This window comes from Schistocerca serialis, chromosome 2, assembly GCF_023864345.2.
Source record: "Schistocerca serialis cubense isolate TAMUIC-IGC-003099 chromosome 2, iqSchSeri2.2, whole genome shotgun sequence".
NCBI lineage: Eukaryota > Metazoa > Arthropoda > Insecta > Orthoptera > Acrididae > Schistocerca > Schistocerca serialis.
The window spans coordinates 448,274,886-448,293,738 of NC_064639.1; the positions used below are offsets into that span (position 1 = coordinate 448,274,886).

Here is an 18,853-nt window from a genome sequence, read left to right on the forward strand (position 1 = left end):
TTTTTATAAATGCTTGGCTATCTGGAATTCCCATTTTCATTTGAGGCCAAGCACTTGCATATACCATATATTTGAACAAAAATGACAAGAGAACCGATGCTCTCGTAAGCCTATGTGATTGTTCCATTTTACATCCCTACTAAGTGTTACATCCAGTTCACCAATTCCAACTGTGACTCACTGATGCTATATTTGTAGGACAATTTTTTTTTTTTTTTAAGTCTACAATTTCACATTTCTGAACATTCAAAGCAAGTTGCCAATCTTTCACCACTTCAAAATCTTATCAAGATCTGACAGGAATATTTATGTAGCATCTTTCAAATAATACTTCATTAAAGATAACTGCATCATCTGCAGAAAGTCTGAGATTACTATTGATATAGTCTGCAAGGTCATTAATATACTACATAAACAGCAACACACTTCCCTGGGGCATACCCGAAGTTACTTCTACATCTGATGATGACTCTCCATCTAAGATACCATGCTGCATCCTCCCTACCAAAAAGTCCTGAATCTAGTCACAAATTTCACTTGATACCCCATATAATCATACTTTTGACAATAAGTGTAGGTGTGGTACTGAGTCAAATGCTTTCTGGATATCAAGAAATACTGCATCCACCTGACTACCTTCATCCATGGCTTTCACGGTGTCATGTGAGAAAAGTCTTAGTTGGGTTTCACATGATCGATGTTTTTGAAATCTACGGTGATCAGTATGGTAATTCTGTTCAATATACCTTGTTATGTTTGAGTTCAGAATATGTTCTAAGATTCTACAACAGATGAGTATCGAGGATATTGGACAGTCGTTTCATGGACCTTTTCTGCTATGCTTCTTGCAGACAGGTGTGACCTGTAATTTCTTCCAGTACTGGACACAGTTTTTGTTCAAGGTATTTATCATAGACTGCAGTTACCACAGGGGCTAACTCAACTGCAAATCGAGTGTAAAATCTGATAGGGATCCCACTGGACCCTGAGGCTTTGTTCAGTTTTAATGATTTCAGATGTTTATCAATGCCACTGACAGTAATATCTATTTCACACATATTTTTAATGGTACAAGAATTGAGCTGGGGCACTTCCCCAGATTTTCCTTTGTAAAGGAAATACTGCTTTTGCCTAGCCTCTCCCAGTGTTATTTCCTTGCCTTATCCAGGGCTGACTGGACATTAACTTGTGTGTCAGTAACAGTCTTTATATAGACAAGAATTACTTTGAGTTTTGTGAAAGATCTTTTGACAATATTCTGCTGTGGTAGTCACTGAAGGCTTCACAAGTTGGTCTCTTGACACCCAAAAGCTTTCCTTTCAGCATCTCTCTATCTATGGCTCTATGCTCTGATTTACATCTGTTATGCAATAGTCCCTGTTTCTTTAGAAGTTGTTATACAGTGACTGTAAACCATGTAGGATCTCTTCCATCATAAACTGTTGTAAGGAAACACCTCTATCCAGTGCATGGTCATTATTCTTTTACAGTTGAGCCATAGTTGTTCCACATGCTCATGTCCTAAGCTAAAAGTTTAAAGTTTCTCATTCAGGTATGACACTATTGCTTCTTTGACTAGTTTGCTAGACATATAAATCTTCCTACTTGTTTTAGTTGCCCTTTGTACTCTGATACTCACTGCTATAATTGTCTCCTGGTCACAGACACCAATGTCAGTGTGGACATTCTCAAAGAGGATGGGTAGTCTCCTCCAGTGATTGCAGGTAACTTATATACAAGCGAACTGACGTTTCCTCTAAAGCTTTTGGTTATATTGGGTGAGTGTGGTGCACAGTAGGATCCATTATAATTTTATGCCCCCTTGATACTAGGTCTTGCCTAAACAATCTCACATACAGCTTCCCATTTCCATGTCCTTTGGGTGTACACCTTCATTTTCATAAAGATCTGACTACTATCAACTTCAAGTTTTAACCAGCTTTCAGTGCCTAGTATTATGAAAGCTTCACTGCTTCTTAGGAGTGCTTCAAACTGTGGTACTTTGCTGGGAATGCTTCAGCAGTTAACCTCTAGGATTTTAATAATATCACCTGTTGGAGGCACTTCTTTAGACCATACACTAATACTTAACAGATTTTCAACAAGTATTATTGTATAGAGTGGATGGAGAGTCACCTAATCATGCAGTCAGCTACCTGCGTAGCAGCCTCTGCTGTGTAGCACACACCTGATCCATTTATGAGACCCTACAATTCTCAAACCTACAGCACAAGTTTGGGAAGTCACAGCCTAGCTTGTCACAGAATCTTCAGTCTCTGGTTCATGCCATCCACTCAACTAAGAACCAGGGGCCACAACCTGTTCTGGGGACAATTCTGCATATTGTGAGTTTCACTGAAACTCCTTGAGCAAGGCTAGTGTTCTCAGCCTTCTCTACTAGTCACTGGCATGATCCAAGTATGACCTGAGATCCGTGATGACAGGCATAGTTCATTCCAGCATGTAGTTCGAATCTACAGTTGGAGGCACCCTGTTCCTTAAATGGCTGCCGGAATAGCCTCTTCAACATGTCTCCTGGCACACACACACTGAGTGCACCTAGTGTTCCTTCCCATCTCTTGGTGCCATCTCTGTGTGGGGTACAATTATTTACCACACATTTGAACTGCTAATGACTAATAGATCCCACCCCTTTGCATCACCACCAGTTGACACAGGACACAGCAGGTTTCCCATCAGATGAGGCGAGTCTCATTGGCTCAGCTTCAGTGTCAGTGGAAGACAGCACCTCGAACCAGTTGGTTAGTTGGATGGTGCAATATCCTGAGTTGTCCCTGGTCTCTGTCTCCCCTACACAGGACACCTGGACTTAACCAATGACACACCACTCTCAGTCATGTGCGTGAGTAATGATCAGACTTGTATTTCCTGCAAAAAAGACAGTATCTACAGGAGAGGATAGTACTTGAGGTATCTTTGGTATCTCTGGTACAATGTCTTCGTAGACTCCCCAACAGTCCCATTTGCAAGAGCATCCAATTGTTTGATAATAGTCGGGTGATTTCTATCTGCTTACAAATGGCAACAAATTCATCCCCTGCCTGAAAACAGCTACCATGCCTCAGCCCTCCACTGCCTGCCATTCTGATATCATAGCCACCCCTCCATTCCTAGGGATTGGCTACAGATGTAATTATTTTTGGGATCTCTGTAACAGTTGAGTTGGCCAAACTGAAGACTGCAAGTGGATCCACTTGTTTATCCTTGTGATTTATGCTACTGTTCATTTCAGTTGGTGGCAAGTTTTGAATCTAACATATCATGTCTCACAGTTACTGTCATCCAGATGTTGAATATTTTGTCTTCAAGTTTATTCATTTCATGCTTAATAATACCTTAAAATTGTTTTCATCTTGTTTGTGGAATTTTATAATTTTTGTGTGTAGTACAATCTTCTATATTTTTGATGAATGGTTAAAATTTTGCAGTATTACTTCTTTGTATCTTTAAATCTGAATTTAAGCTAGCCATCTACCTTAAATAAAGGTTTCACTTCCTGCTGAAAAAAATTTTTATCCCAGATGTTAGCTGCCCTTCCTCTTAGTTTCTAATATAACTTTCCTGTACTTGTAGTAGAGAATGCAGAGTTGCATGAATATTTTTCAGAAATAATTAAATTTATTATCTATTGTGTGCCCATCATAAGTTTATTTCCATTGTTCATTCAGTAAATTCTCTCTGAATAGTGTGACTGTGTCCACATTTAGGGATCTATGAAGCTGCACTGTTCTCTTCTTTGCTAATCTTCATTGTCCGGGAAGAGTTGTTGCTGCTGCTTAATAATTTTGGTGAGACAGAATATTTATTATGATTCTCACTTTTATTTCTTGTAAGACTGCTGGATTTAGCAATAAATGATCAACTGCTGTTGCACTATGTTCTTTTATTCTTGTCAATATTGTTTCTGTGGGTAACAGATAAGCCAATATCAATAACTCTAGCTACCCACATTGGATTGTTCAAATGGTGCACAATGAAGGAACTACCTGAATGGGACAGAAATTAGTAGATGTGATGTACATGTATACACAAACAAATTATTATAATTTCAGAAAAATTGGATGATTTATTCAAGAAAAATACCTTTACAAATTGAGCACATCAGTAATGTGTTGCTCCACGCCTGGCTCTTATGCAAGCAGTTATATGGCTTGGCATTGTTTGACGAAGTTGTTGGATGTCCTCAAGAGGGATATAGAGCAAAATCCAGCACATTAGATCATCAAAATCCCAAGCTGGTTGGAGGGCCATGCCCGTAATGCTCCAAACTTTCTCAATCGTGGAAAGATCTGATGACCCTGCTGGCCAAGGTAGGGTTTGGCAAGCATGAAAACAAGCTGTAGGAATTCTCAACATGTGTGGGTGAGGATTAGATGCACTGCTGTTCTGTAAGGGTGCCACAGATATGAAAGCCCAGTTCATCACTCCTGGCTGTGGGCTGAAAGATTGGCGACAGTCAAGTTAGTATCCCCCCACTGTCCGGGGTGTCTCCAGACGTCTTCACTGGTCATCAGGACTCAGTTCAAAGCTAGACTCATCACCGAAGAAAATTCTACTCCAACCAATGAGATTCCAGGCCAAAGGTGTTTCAGTAGCAAACTTGCAGTGCAGCAGTATGTTGTGATATTCTGCGCCCTGTTTTGTTACCCTTCATGGCAAGCCATCCATGGCTTACATTTCAGCAAGACAATGCCTGCCTGCATGTGGTAAGAGTTTCTTCTGCTTGTCTTTGTGCTTGCAAAGCCCTGTGTTGGCTAGCAATGTTGTGGATCTTCCCTCAATTGACAATGTTTGGAGCATTGTGGGCAGCACACTACAACAAGTTTGGGATTTTGATGCTCTAACATGCCAACTGGACTGAATTTGGCATGATATCCCTCAGGAAGACATCAAACGAATCTATCAATTATTACCAATCTGAATAACTATTTGTATAAGGACCAGACATTGACCAATGCATTAGAGACTTTCTCAATTTGTGAATCTCTTATCCTTCAATAAATCATCCAATTTTTCTGAAACTAATCATTTGTTTGTTTACATTACATCTACTGATTTACATGCCATTTGGATAATTTCTTCACAGTAAGTCATCATTTTTTATTTCTTTTTTCTTTTTAAAAATGTATAATGCCTTTCTAGTTATATCTTTTAAATCTGATTAATACTCTCTCTAACGGCCTGGTGAAGTTAAAAATCCAGCCACTTTCACTTCATCATTTGGAATGGTTAAATACTATGATTAAAAAAGTTGATAAGTACCACAAAAGCAAATATATTTTCCTACCTGTGCACTTTTAAAGCAATTGCTTCCACTCCGATAACCAGCAATAACATCACCACCAAAGTAAAGACATAAACAGAAAAAACAGGTTTGAAAATTCTCTCTCCATATTTCAGTAGTGTCAGTTATCACCAAAGATAATCTATCGTAAAGAAGCCATAGATTATGAAATTTACTAGAAGGGAACAACCAGTCCCTCCTCCAATCCCCCCCCCCCCCCCCCTCCTCCTTTTACAACTGCTGTATGCTTACACTCTCTGCAGCAAAATAATTTGGCACACAAAGACAAGTCTTACTGATGAAATAGTTTCCATACTGATTTTCTGAATATGGAGCACAATACACTCTTCAGTACTACTATGCCAATCATCTCTTAGTATGCACTCCAATCCTTGCTGACCCTGTAGAAGTTGATAATGATTTGCAGTCTGTAGATTAATTCTCAGTCTGGATAGCAGATTGAACAGTGCCCAAAAGCAGACACAAGCAAAGCACTTCTCTAGAGTGACTACCACTGCCATCACAGAGTCATTGTCAAGATCGGCAGCTGGGTTTAAGGTTTCAAAAATGATGAATTTTACATCATTATTCTTTGTGGGCACTGCATGTGGCTATGTTCACAGCTCATGACACAACACCTGGCCACAATAAAATCCATTATGCCATGTTGCAGCACTTCACAGAAGCTGATAATGAAATTCTTGTACCCCTGTTCAGCTGCATTTGTATGACAGGAGATGTCATTGACTTTTGAAGTTTTACACCCTGAATGCCCCTCCTGACACCCGGGAAAGACCATACGTAGCCCCAGTAGTTGTCTTAGTGTTACTTTCGCCATCTGCATCACAAAGGCTGTGGAGCACACGATGAACAGCTGTCTTGTTTGCCTTTTTCAATTCACATGATTTCCATAGTCTCTTCCAGTACAGTTTCAGGAAGTATCATTCCACCACTGATCTCTTAATCTTACTAGAGACTGCAACCTTGTGTGTACCTTTTTTTGAATCTCGATCTAATGATATCCCTTGGAGACACAATACCCTCAGACTGCTCTACCAGTGGAGCTTCTGTGGACATCTCATTTTGATACAGTTCTTCTAGTAACATTTTTACTTCAGATACTGATTTCGGAAAGTCAAGTTGGAGAGGTTGGGGCTGAATAGTGGCCCTCAGAGCAGTATCCTGAGTGTTGCAACCCTTGCTGTCACATGCTGTGTGCATTCACTTTTACCATTCAAGATGCATTTATGGTTTACCAAAGATAATTATGAGGGACAACATTCTGAAGGTGAATGATTGGAGTGGTTCTTGAGGTTCTTATTCGACAGAAGTTATGCTTGCTGCTTAATTTTAGCAATCTGAAGACAAGAATCTTTAAGTTCTTTAACTCCTTAAAATGACAATGTCGTAAGTGTTGCATGGCTGATAAGTGTGTCCGAGTCAATTATATAAGGCATTCCTGCAATCCCTGCCAAATTATAAGTACCACATGCATGGATAAAGAAAGCCATTGTATCACGCTTAGCACCTGGGAAAAGGAATTCATTCCCAGCACCTGGGAAAATAAATATCATGTAGCGCTAGGGATGAACTGAATTTTAGTTCTTACTCATGTATAGAGTTACTGGATTCTCAAGAGGCCCAGGATTATGACTGATTTCTTTGGTTATGAAAGAGAGAGAACCCAGATCACATTTTTAAATTAGCCTTTTGTATCATCTTATGCCAGTAAAGTGATTATACACTAGCTTACATGAAATTACTGAACATCCACTATGTCCTCAAAAGTATCCGGACACCCCCAAAAACATACATTATCCTATTAGGTATACTCTGCTGCCACTTACTGCCAAATACTCCATATCAGCAACCTCAGTAGTCATTAGGCATCGTGAGAGAGCAGAATGGGGTGCTCTGCAGAACTCACAGACTTCGAACGTGGTCAGGTGATTAAGTGTCACTCCTAAACATCCCTAGGTTCACTATTTCCAATGTGATACTCAAGTTGAAACATGAAGGGACACGTACAGCACAAAAGCATACAGGCGGACCATGTCTGTTGACTGACAGAGACCGCCAACAGTTGAAGAGGGTCATAATGTGTAATACACAGACATCTATCCAGACCATCACACAGGAATTCCACACAGCATCAGGATCCACTGCAAGTACTATGACAGTTAGGCGGGAGGTGAGAAAACTTGGATTTCATGGTCGAGCAGCTGCTCATAAGCTACACATCATGCCAGTAAATGTCAAACAACACCTCGCTTGGTGGAAGGAATGTAAACACTGGATGATTGAACAGTGAAAAAATGTTGTGTGGAGTGAGAATCACAGTACACAATGTGGCAATCTAATGGCACAGTGGGTATGGCGAATGCCCGGTGAACGTCATCTGCCAGTGTGTGCAGTGCCAACAGTAAAATTCAGAGGCGGTGGTGTTGCTTTGTGTGGCACTATCACAGCACACATTGATGTTTTAAGCACCTTGTTGCTTCCCACAGTGGAAGAATAATTCGGGGATGGCAATTGCATCATCCAACACGATCAAGTACCTGTTCATAATGCATGGCTTGTGGCAGAATGGTTACATTACATTAACATCCCTGTAATGGACTGGCCTGCACAGAGTACTGACCTGAATGCAGTAGAACACCTTTGGGATGTTTTGGAATGCCGACTTCGTGCCAGGCCTCACCAACTGACATCAATATCTCTACTCAGTGGAGCACTCAGTGAAGAATGGGCTGCCATTCCCCAAGAAACCTTCCAGCATCTGACTGAACTATGCCTGCAAGAGTGGGAGCTGTTATCAAGGCTAAGTGTGGGCCAACACCATACTGAATTCCAGCATTACCAGTGGAGGGTGCCACGAACTTGTAAGTCATTTTCAGCCAGGTGTCCGGATACTTTCGATCACATAGAGTATTCAGCACTACAAACATATGACTAAAATCATGGAGAAGATGTGGCATGTTGAAGTTACTTAATTTCTAATGTGCTCCAATTCTCAGAGACTACTTATTTGAGACAACAAACTGGAGCATGCAGCAGTCAAAGAGACATGAACAGTATCTACAGCAGTGTTGTCCAAGTCCACCTACATACATTAATCTTACTCTGAGCTTTTTTGGGGTGCGGAAGGGTGTATTTATAATGGTTTCAAATGAGTGACATAATTAAGGCAAGGTGAACTGTTTTTGACTTGTTTCTGAATTTGGTATTACTCTTCTGACACACAGTTTCCTTTGAAATAAGCGAACTTGCCACTAACTGGTGGTTGAGGTGTAAATTATCTGAATTTCATTTACATCTGCGTGCATACTCTGCAAACTACTTCATACAATACTTAGCATGGTACAACACATTAGGCTTTCTTCCCATTCCAACCTCGTATGGAATGGGGAAGAAAGGCTTTAAACTTCTGTAGTGCTCTAATTAGTCTAATTTTGTCTTCACGGTCACTACAGAAGCAATACGCAGCACACTGAAGAATATCTCTGGATTCTTCCCTTACATGTTCAAGGAATGATTTCTCTCTGTCTTCAACTCATATATTTCAACATCTACATGAATCTCTCTCGAGATACTCAAGCCTGCCACCATTTGTGCTGCCCTTCTCTGTACACATTCAGTATCCCTTGTTGTTCTATTTTGTGTGGCTTCCACACATTTGAGCAGTATTCTAAGATAGGATGCAAAGTGACTTCTAAGCAAACCACTCTATAAACTGCTGATACCTGCCTTACCTATGACTGAGCCAAGGTGATCATTCCACTTCATATCCCTACTAATTGTTACACTCAGGTACTTGTATAAGATGACAGATTCTAATTTTAAATCACTAATATTCTAGTTAATAGTGTAAATTTACATTGTCATACACTAAAAGCAAATTGCAAATCTTTGCACAACTTTAAATAATACAAAATCTTTTCTGACAGTACTTCATTATAGATAACTGCATCATCTGCAAAAAGCCTGATGTTGCTATTAATATTGTCTGCCAGGTCATTATCATACAATATGAACAACGAGTGTCGCAACACACTTTCTTAGGGCATACTTAATGTTACTTCCACGTCTGTCGATGACTCTCCATCCCAGATAACATGCTGTGTCCTCCTTACCAAGAATCCCTCAATCCAGTCATAAATTCTGTTTTATACCCAATATAATACTTTTTATTATTATTTATTCAGATTTCTGTCAAAGTTTCATATAATTTCTTGGTAGTAACTAGTTTTGAATGTTAATGTTCATTCTCGAACCATTGCCTATGTTTCAATTGTGTGTAACAGCATAATTCCAGTGATATATGTACACGTACTCTAAAGGCTTTATAAAACAGATCTACATGAGAAATGTGGTATGAAAATAATACAATAATACTTGAAATACAGACAAAATTTTGAGAATGAAAGTTAGTATTCAAAGCCAGGCACCACCAAGGAGTTGTACACAACTATGACAAGAGCCTGAATAAACTGAATAAATAATAATAAAAACTGAGTTTGTGGTTATTTTATCAACAGAATGTTGGAATAACATAAATCATACTTTTGTTAATGATCATTGGCATGATACAAAGTCAAATGCTATTCAGAAGTTATGAAATACTGCATCTATCTGACTGCCTTGATCTATATACACTTGTGAAGCTTAATATTTAGAAAGTGGTCAAAGATAACTATTAATAGCCAAACAAAAGTAGTAAAGAAAATTTTTTGGACTTTTCTATGACGAAAATAACGTGGAATAGATGATTAAAAAAATGAAGGATTAAGGGAGTTGTACAAAAACTGTACCCATCATTGAAGTGCTAAAGAAGAGAAGGTTGAACTGGGCAGGTCACACAGCAAAAATGATGATGAATAGTGTGGTGCCCCATTGTATCTTCTCTGAAACTTAGAGCCGCGCTCCTTGGACTATCAGTGTGAACTTACTTGAATGCCGGATACAGGCTCGGCTTCCTCGCAACTCCGGCGTCTTCTGCTTGCATCAAACTCTTCTCCGAAGATTCTATATTTTGAAGAAGGGGAAAATTCATCTACTATTCCAAAATCCTATTATCTAGTCCAAATAAAGACTCTCTAAAAATTCAGTTGCTGTTAACATATTCTATATTCAAAATTCAATACACCATTTAACTGCTACACCATTTCACTGCACACACTTACTTAGGGCATTCGCCCACAACTGAATTCAACCAAATTAAACAACATTTTTCCTCAATGATACAATACAAATATACATGACCGTCTGCTTGAGACCAAGTCACTATTAATAATAATCTTTTTTTTTTCCTTCTGTTGTCTCTCCAGAACTCACCAACGTTTTTCGTGCATGAAATTCATCCACAGAATTCTGGGCCAGAAGTTTTTCTTTTTTCTTTGCTGCAACTGAGCGCATCACTTGTTGGCCCGGTTTTGCTCTTCTTTCTCGGTTAGCCTGCACAAATAACGTTCTGCGGCAGTGTGTATCTGTTTATGCTACAACCCACTTCAAAATAATGTGTGTTCGAAGTGGCTGGAACACAAGTGACTCCAGACTTTTGTAAAATTCTGGGGGCACTACAATAGACTATCTAGAACAGAATTCTGTAGAACAATTGATGAAACGATAAGAAGAGGAAGACACAGAATTATGTGACAAGATGACTTGCAGGACGACACAGCTAGAACGAACGTCAGTGCCAAATGGACAAACAGTGCACTCAACAGCAAGAAATGGAAGAGGCTCGTGGAGCAGGCATATGTTCAATAAGGCCCTTGCCACATGTAGAGTAAAGCAAAGTAATAACAACCACATGGTTACCAATACGTTTCAATACAGGCATTCTCAAACAGGTCAGATACGAGTGGGCTCCTGAACTATCTGTTCCAAGTACTTTTAAGAGAAGGCATTCAGGATGTCTTGTCACACACATCATTTACAAACCTGTAATTTTTCCATTTTTGGATGCTTGAAGTCTCCTCCAATTATGACATCATGATTGGGGTATGTTCGTTCTAGCAAACTGAAGTTTTCTCTAAAGATCTTAGTTACACCCACAAGTGAGTATGATTGTCAATAGAAACATTCAAATACTGGTTTATGTCCACTGGGTCTTGACCAAATCATTTCACACACAGCTTCAGTTTCTATTTTGGTGGATTTGAATTTCTTGCCTACTTCAACAAATACACCAGCTCCATTTCCTGTTAGCTGATCCTTTCGAAAAATATTTAGACTGACCCAAAAATCTCACTGCTGTCAATTTTGGGTTTTAGCTATATTACTGTTTCTAATACTATATGAGCTCCACCATCTTTTTAAAAATGCTTCAAACTCTGGGACTTTGTTATGAATGCTTTAGCAGTTTATCAATAGGATTTAAATTGTTTCGTGCTCTTTCTTTGAATATAACCCTAATACCTCAGTGTCTCCTACAGCTACTGTTGTCTTGAATTGATGGAGAGTTTCTAAAGTTAAAAGAAATTTTGCGTGTACTCCACACATGATCAGCCACCTGGGTAGCAGCCCCTATTGTGTAGTGCACATGTGATCTACACTATGTGATCAAGAGTATCTGGACACATGGTTGAAAATGACTTACAAGTTCATGTTGCCCTCCATTGGTAATGCTGGAATTCAGTATGGCGTTGGCCCACCCTTAACCTAGATGACAGCTTCCAATCTTGTAGGTTTTTTGGAGAATGGCGGCTCATTCTTAACAGAGTGCTGCACTGAGGAGAGGTATCGATGTCTATTGGTGAGGCCCGGCATGAGGTCGGTGTTCCAAAACATCCCAAAGGTGTTCTACAGGATTCAGGTCAGGACCCTGCCCAGGCCAGTCCATTACAGTGATGTTATTATCATGTAATCACTCCACCACAGGACGTGCATTATGAACAGGTCCTTGATCGTATTGAAAGATGCAATCCCCATTCCCGAATTGCTCTTCAACAGTGAGAAGCAATAAGGTGCTTAAAACATCCATGTTTGCCTGTCCTGTGTAGTGCCCCACAAAACAAGGGGTGCAAGCCGCCTCCATGAAAAACATGACCACACCGTAACACCACCGTCTCCGAATTTTTCTCTTAGCACTCCAACATGCTGGCAGTTGACATTCACCGGGCATTCACCGGACCCACACCCTGCCATCAGATCGCTACATTGTGTATCGTGTCTTGTCACCCCACATAACATTTTTCAACTGCTCAGTTGTCTAGTGTTTACGCTCCTTACATCAAGTAAGGCATCATTCGGCATTTACTGGTGCGATGTGTAGCTTATGAGCAGCTGCTCGACCATGAAATCCAAGTTTTCTCACCTCCCTCCAAACTGTGGTAATATTTGTAGTGGATCCTGATGCAGTTTGGAAATCCTGTGTGACAGTCTGGATAGATACTTGCCTATTACATATTACGACCCTCTTCAACTGTCGGCTGTCTCTGTCAGTCAACAGATGGGGTTGGCCTGTACGCTTTTGTGCTGTGCGTGTCTCCACTTCACTATCACATCAGAAACAGTGGACCTAGGGATGTTTAGGAGTGCGGAAATGTCACATGCAGACATATGACGCAAGTGACACCCAGTCACCTGACCACGTTCGAAGTCCGTGAGTTCCGCGGAGCGCACCTTCTGCTCTCTCACGATGTCTAACGACTACTGAGGTCACTGATATGGAGTACCTGGCAGTATGTGGCAGCACAATGCACCTAATATGAAAAACGTATGTTTTTTTGGGGTGTCCGGATACTTTTGATCACATAGTGTATTTAGGCGGCCGCTACAATTCTCAATCCTGGGGTGCACTTGATTCTCAAGAGACAGAAAGCACTAGTAAGAGAGCAAATTTTTTAAAAAGTTGATACTTAAAAAAAGACAAAAGTACTATAAAAATTGTGCGTGTGTTCTTACATATTTTTTGTTCATCTGCTATTCTCACATTTTTCTTTCTTTTCATTTGAATTCTGTTGGCAATGGAATAATAATCACATGCTCTCTTTATGAATTCTTAAAGTTTACACAGCAGTGACACAGAGTCTTAGCATTATTATTGACACTTTAATGTAGAACCTTGAGTTGCATACACAGATTGGTTAACAGATTAAACTGACTTTTCCTATCACTATTACAACTATCTGCATATATCTTACTTTTCTCATCGATTATTATTGTGCAACTTCCTTTCCTATCCCCACTCTATGGGAGTATCAATGTGTCTTAATTATGTCTCAACTCTCTGTTTCACTTGGAAACTCTAATACTGAACACAGACACATCACTACCACCACATTTCAAGAAAGTGAATGTACAAAGTGTAGGAAATATGAAGGCCTTGTTTCAATAGTGGTACACCTCCAGTTTTGTTCATTTTGAGATACTGAGGCTTAAATGTAACTGAGTGATGACATCAGAAAAAAAACTGCAATCCCTTGCAATAAATGATGGATTGCAGCATTTCAGGCATCTGTCAGAGAATTGCCATCACTCAATTATGTTTAAACCTCAGTGTCCTGTAACGAACAAAGCTGGAGTTGTCTGCTGTTGAAAGAAGGGTGTCATACAACAGAACTCCCTCCCCCATATTAATAGAGACCCATTCCATTGCACCTTATTCTCAGAGTGTTGACAAATTTCCCTGTTCAGTCACCCATCACAGCCCTGCCTATAAAATTGTATCCTTGTATTTTATCATGGAGAAGAAATGGCAGAAGAAGCCAGCTGATGGAATTTGATCTTGTGTGAGGTTTTTAATCATCCAGTATATGTTGTGCTTCTGATAGTCCTATGTACCTGTAATCACCTCACAAAGAACAATTTTGACGTTTTTGCATATTTTTCACGCATTTCGTCAATGTTGGACACCTACTGATTCCCGCTCTTTCATCCACTTTCTTCAACAACTTAAAACAATAATCCTGGATAATCTTCCATTTTTTACCGTCTTCATTACTTCTTCATTTTTGAAATTGCTGTCATTTTTCTCTGTTTTACATATCCATATCTTCACCATAACAGAAATGAGTCACTGTTTAACATCACCAGTTGCTTTCCCTTTCTGAACAGGAAACTAATCACAGTATGATGTTAATACAGTCTGTGGATTCAGAATAAACACAACCAATTCAAATTCACTTTCTGAGAACAACAATACCAAAGCTGACCTATGATTATTTGAAGCATGTCAAAATGACAATAGGAACAGAAAGGCCAATGAAAGATAGCTTTTCTTTCATTACTATTGTTAGACTTCTAAATTTTCCAATTAACTTTTACCAAAAATGTAATATTTCAATGTTGCAGTTGCATAGGGAGGCAGAAGCTCGACGAAAGCGAGAGTGGGATGAAATGATCATGTCAACTACAAGACATGCAGAAATGATGAGCAGAGACAGAATACGCAAACAGAAGTAAGCTCCTGCAGTATACTGCAATCTCCTATTGATATTTAGACAATAGATATTTTGTGTAAAATACATAACAACTGCTACCCTAGTACACAATGATAGTTTGTAGAATGAAGGAGTAATAATAAATATGGAGACATCAAACAAAAACATTTTTCATCACCTAAATGGGTCCATACAATGGGAAAGATTTTAGAAAAACACACACACACACACACACACACACACACACACACACACACACACTCTTGTCATTGAGTCAGAGTCCAGCACAATATATCGCAACTAACTTTGATACTAGTGAATGTAAATTTAAAATTGTGTTAAAGTTGTAATGAAACTAAATTCAAATTTTCAATTGTTTTATCTGCTATAAAGAGAGGATTTACCTGTTACTGTTTCTTCCATTTTTACCAGGGAACTTGACCGACAACTTTTAGAGCAAAACAAATTGCTCGCTGAAGAACAAAAAGCACATCAACATCATCTACAAAAATTTGTCTTCACAAATGAGCTGTCTGAAGAATACTACAATCAGTTCAATAGATCTACACGGTAAATTTAAACCGATTTATGTAATGTATCATGCTCTGTGTGAATGATTGCTTGTGAATTTTGTGCCGAGTGCTTTCGTGACCAGTGTGCATACAGATGAGACAGTTCTTCTCCATGGGGCTATCATTTTCAATTTATGTTGTAATCAGTAATAAAATTCTAATAAATTTATGTATGTTCACTTTAAATTCATCTTTCAGATAATTAATGATTTGTTTTTACACATTTTATAGGTCATCTCACACAAGGAAGATGTAGGCACCCTCTGACGTTATGAACACTTCCCGCATATCCCCATTTCACAATTATTAATTTCATTTCCTTTATTTTGTGGTGTGCTATGCATGTTTTTTAAAATTATTTTCTGCATAGTAGAACTATCTAATAGCTATTCTACATCTCTGAGACAGTATGACAGCTGCTGCATATCCAGTGGTAGATTATAGTTGCCTGCTGACCAATGGTGTCTCAGTTATACTACCTTCAAGTGTACCACTTTACCACTTACAAATTCACTGATCTGTTTACCTTTCCTTTTACTCTCTCAGATGCCACAAGATTTAGCATTTAAAAAAACCTGCAGTATAATTTCCACACTAAAGGATATTATGGACTGATATGAGCTATACACAATGTTTCAAAATTAGTCTTTTTATCTTGCATCAGTCTGCTCTGTTATAAAACTTGCTACCAGATGAAGTGTTAGACAGATTCAAACCTGGGCACTTGCAATACACAGGCAATGCTCTTCCAAACTGAGCCACCTGGATTCTACTTTTGACCAGTCTTCACTGCTTTAATTCTAAAAACCTCTCTCCACTACTTCCAAACTTCACTGGAACTCTCCTGCATGCTTTTATTTGCTGATAGTCCTTTCTCCCAGAAGTGCTAATCCAGGAAGTTAGCAAGAGAGCTTCTGTGAAGTCTGAAAATTAGGAGACATGTAATAGTAAAACTGCAGCTGTGAAGGTGAGTTGATGATAATGTCAGGAATAACTCACTTGTGCTAACACTGCCCACAAAAGGCAGGGTTTGGAACCTAGACAAAATCTGTCTTCAAGAAATTTAGACCTAAGATTATTTCTGCAGTGAAGGTTTGCATTTTGCTGACTATTACAATTATATTTAACTGAGAATACAAACTTTGATCTCACTATCACATGTATATTTTAATAACACCCCATGCCCCAAGGCAGTCAGTTGTTTTCCATTATCAATTATTTGTTTTAGCACAATGGAGAAAGCTCAATCTGCCAATACTGGAGAATATTTATGAAATAAGAAAAGGTTTTATCAGTATTTCAGCACAGACACATTTTAGGGAGTGCTTTATCTAAAAGGTGTAATTTTCAGAGCATTTTTGAAGTAGTTGTCTGAAATTGGTAACTCTTCTGCCATAGCAGTTGCAGTACTTCCACCCAACACATTCCTAAAATTTTAAAACTCTCAAAGTAAAGAATGCAGATTCTGCCAAAGATCTTTCTTTACTTTTACCCATCACCAGTCACAGTCAAAATTATCTTCGACTCAGTTGAATGGCAGCAGCACCACAGGACAAACTTCCTGGCTTATTTCCACTGCAGACTGAAAATTCAGTTTGGAAACAATCCCCAAGATGGTAGCTAAGCCACTTCTCCACACCTGTCTGTATGGCCCTGTCACTGGAGCATCCGTCCACCAAAAGCAAAGGTTTTAGGTTTGGGTCCCAGTTTTAATCTTCCAGAAAGCTTGAAGTCTATTTCTTGAAGATACAGTCTCATTTCCGTACATCCATTTTGATGTGGCTGATTCTTGACCCTTCACAGGATAGATCAAACTCTGCAATCTTCTTTATTGACTTTGTGGTTGTATGTTCATTCTTGCCATTATTTCCATTTATCAGTGGCACTGACAACATCTGACCCCAAGATCACCAAAGGGTGGTGTGCCTGAATTGAGGCATTTAGCTTGTGGATTGTAGAAATCAGTACTGAGAGCTGATTATATGACTCTTGTCTTAAGAATTTGCTCCTCAGCAACATTTTTTTTGATACACTCCTGGAAATGGAAAAAAGAACACATTGACACCGGTGTGTCAGACCCACCATACTTGCTCCGGACACTGCGAGAGGGCTGTACAAGCAATGATCACACGCACGGCACAGCGGACACACCAGGAACCGCGGTGTTGGCCGTCGAATGGCGCTAGCTGCGCAGCATTTGTGCACCGCCGCCGTCAGTGTCAGCCAGTTTGCCGTGGCATACGGAGCTCCATCGCAGTCTTTAACACTGGTAGCATGCCGCGACAGTGTGGACGTGAACCGTATGTGCAGTTGACGGACTTTGAGCAAGGGCGTATAGTGGGCATGCGGGAGGCCGGGTGGACGTACCGCCGAATTGCTCAACACGTGGGGCGTGAGGTCTCCACAGTACATCGATGTTGTCGCCAGTGGTCGGCGGAAGGTGCACGTGCCCGTCGACCTGGGACCGGACCGCAGTGACGCACGGATGCACGCCAAGACCGTAGGATCCTACGCAGTGCCATAGGGGACCGCACCGCCACTTCCCAGCAAATTAGGGACACTGTTGCTCCTGGGGTATCGGCGAGGACCATTCGCAATCGTCTCCATGAAGCTGGGCTACGGTCCCGCACACCGTTAGGCCGTCTTCCGCTCACGCCCCAACATCGTGCAGCCCGCCTCCAGTGGTGTCGCGACAGGCGTGAATGGAGGGACGAATGGAGACGTGTCGTCTTCAGCGATGAGAGTCGCTTCTGCCTTGGTGCCAATGATGGTCGTATGCGTGTTTGGCGCCATGCAGGTGAGCGCCACAATCAGGACTGCATACGACCGAGGCACACAGGGCCAACACCCGGCATCATGGTGTGGGGAGCGATCTCCTACACTGGCCGTACACCACTGGTGATCGTCGAGGGGACACTGAATAGTGCACGGTACATCCAAACCGTCATCGAACCCATCGTTCTACAATTCCTAGACCGGCAAGGAAACTTGCTGTTCCAACAGGACAATGCACGTCCACATGTATCCCGTGCCACCCAACGTGCTCTAGAAGGTGTAAGTCAACTACCCTGGCCAGCAAGATCTCCGGATCTGTCCCCCATTGAGCATGTTTGGGACTGGATGAAGCGTCGTCTCACGCGGTCTGCACGTCCAGCACGAACGCTGGTCCAACTGAGGCGCCAGGTGGAAATGGCATGGCAAGCTGTTCCACAGGACTACATCCAGCATCTCTACGATCGTCTCCATGGGAGAATAGCAGCCTGCATTGATGCGAAAGGTGGATATACACTGTACTAGTGCCGACATTGTGCATGCTCTTGCCTGTGTCTATGTGCCTGTGGTTCTGTCAGTGTGATCATGTGATGTATCTGACCCCAGGAATGTGTCAATAAAGTTTCCCCTTCCTGGGACAATGAATTCACGGTGTTCTTATTTCAATTTCCAGGAGTGTATATGGAGGAGCAATACTGTACAAAACAAGCAACCACAGAATGGGAGTTGACATCTTAGTGCCGTCCTCGCAGCCTCTTTCAGATATACCTCTATATAATTTTTGTGTGTGTGTGTGTGTGTGTGTGTGTGTGTGTGTG

The 18,853-nt window shown here is 40.5% G+C and overlaps 1 protein-coding gene across 1 annotated transcript in view; it reads left to right on the top strand.

Moving 5' to 3' along the window:
• LOC126456069 (RIB43A-like with coiled-coils protein 2) overlaps positions 1-15,358 on the top strand; it is a 136,685-nt gene extending 121,327 nt beyond the window's left edge. The window contains exons 6-7 of the mRNA XM_050091824.1: positions 14,603-14,709; positions 15,124-15,358. Coding sequence (XP_049947781.1) covers positions 14,603-14,709; positions 15,124-15,265 — 249 coding nt within the window. The 3' untranslated portion in view covers positions 15,266-15,358. The remainder of the gene's footprint in view (positions 1-14,602; positions 14,710-15,123) is intronic.
• Positions 15,359-18,853: the final 3,495 nt, after the last annotated feature.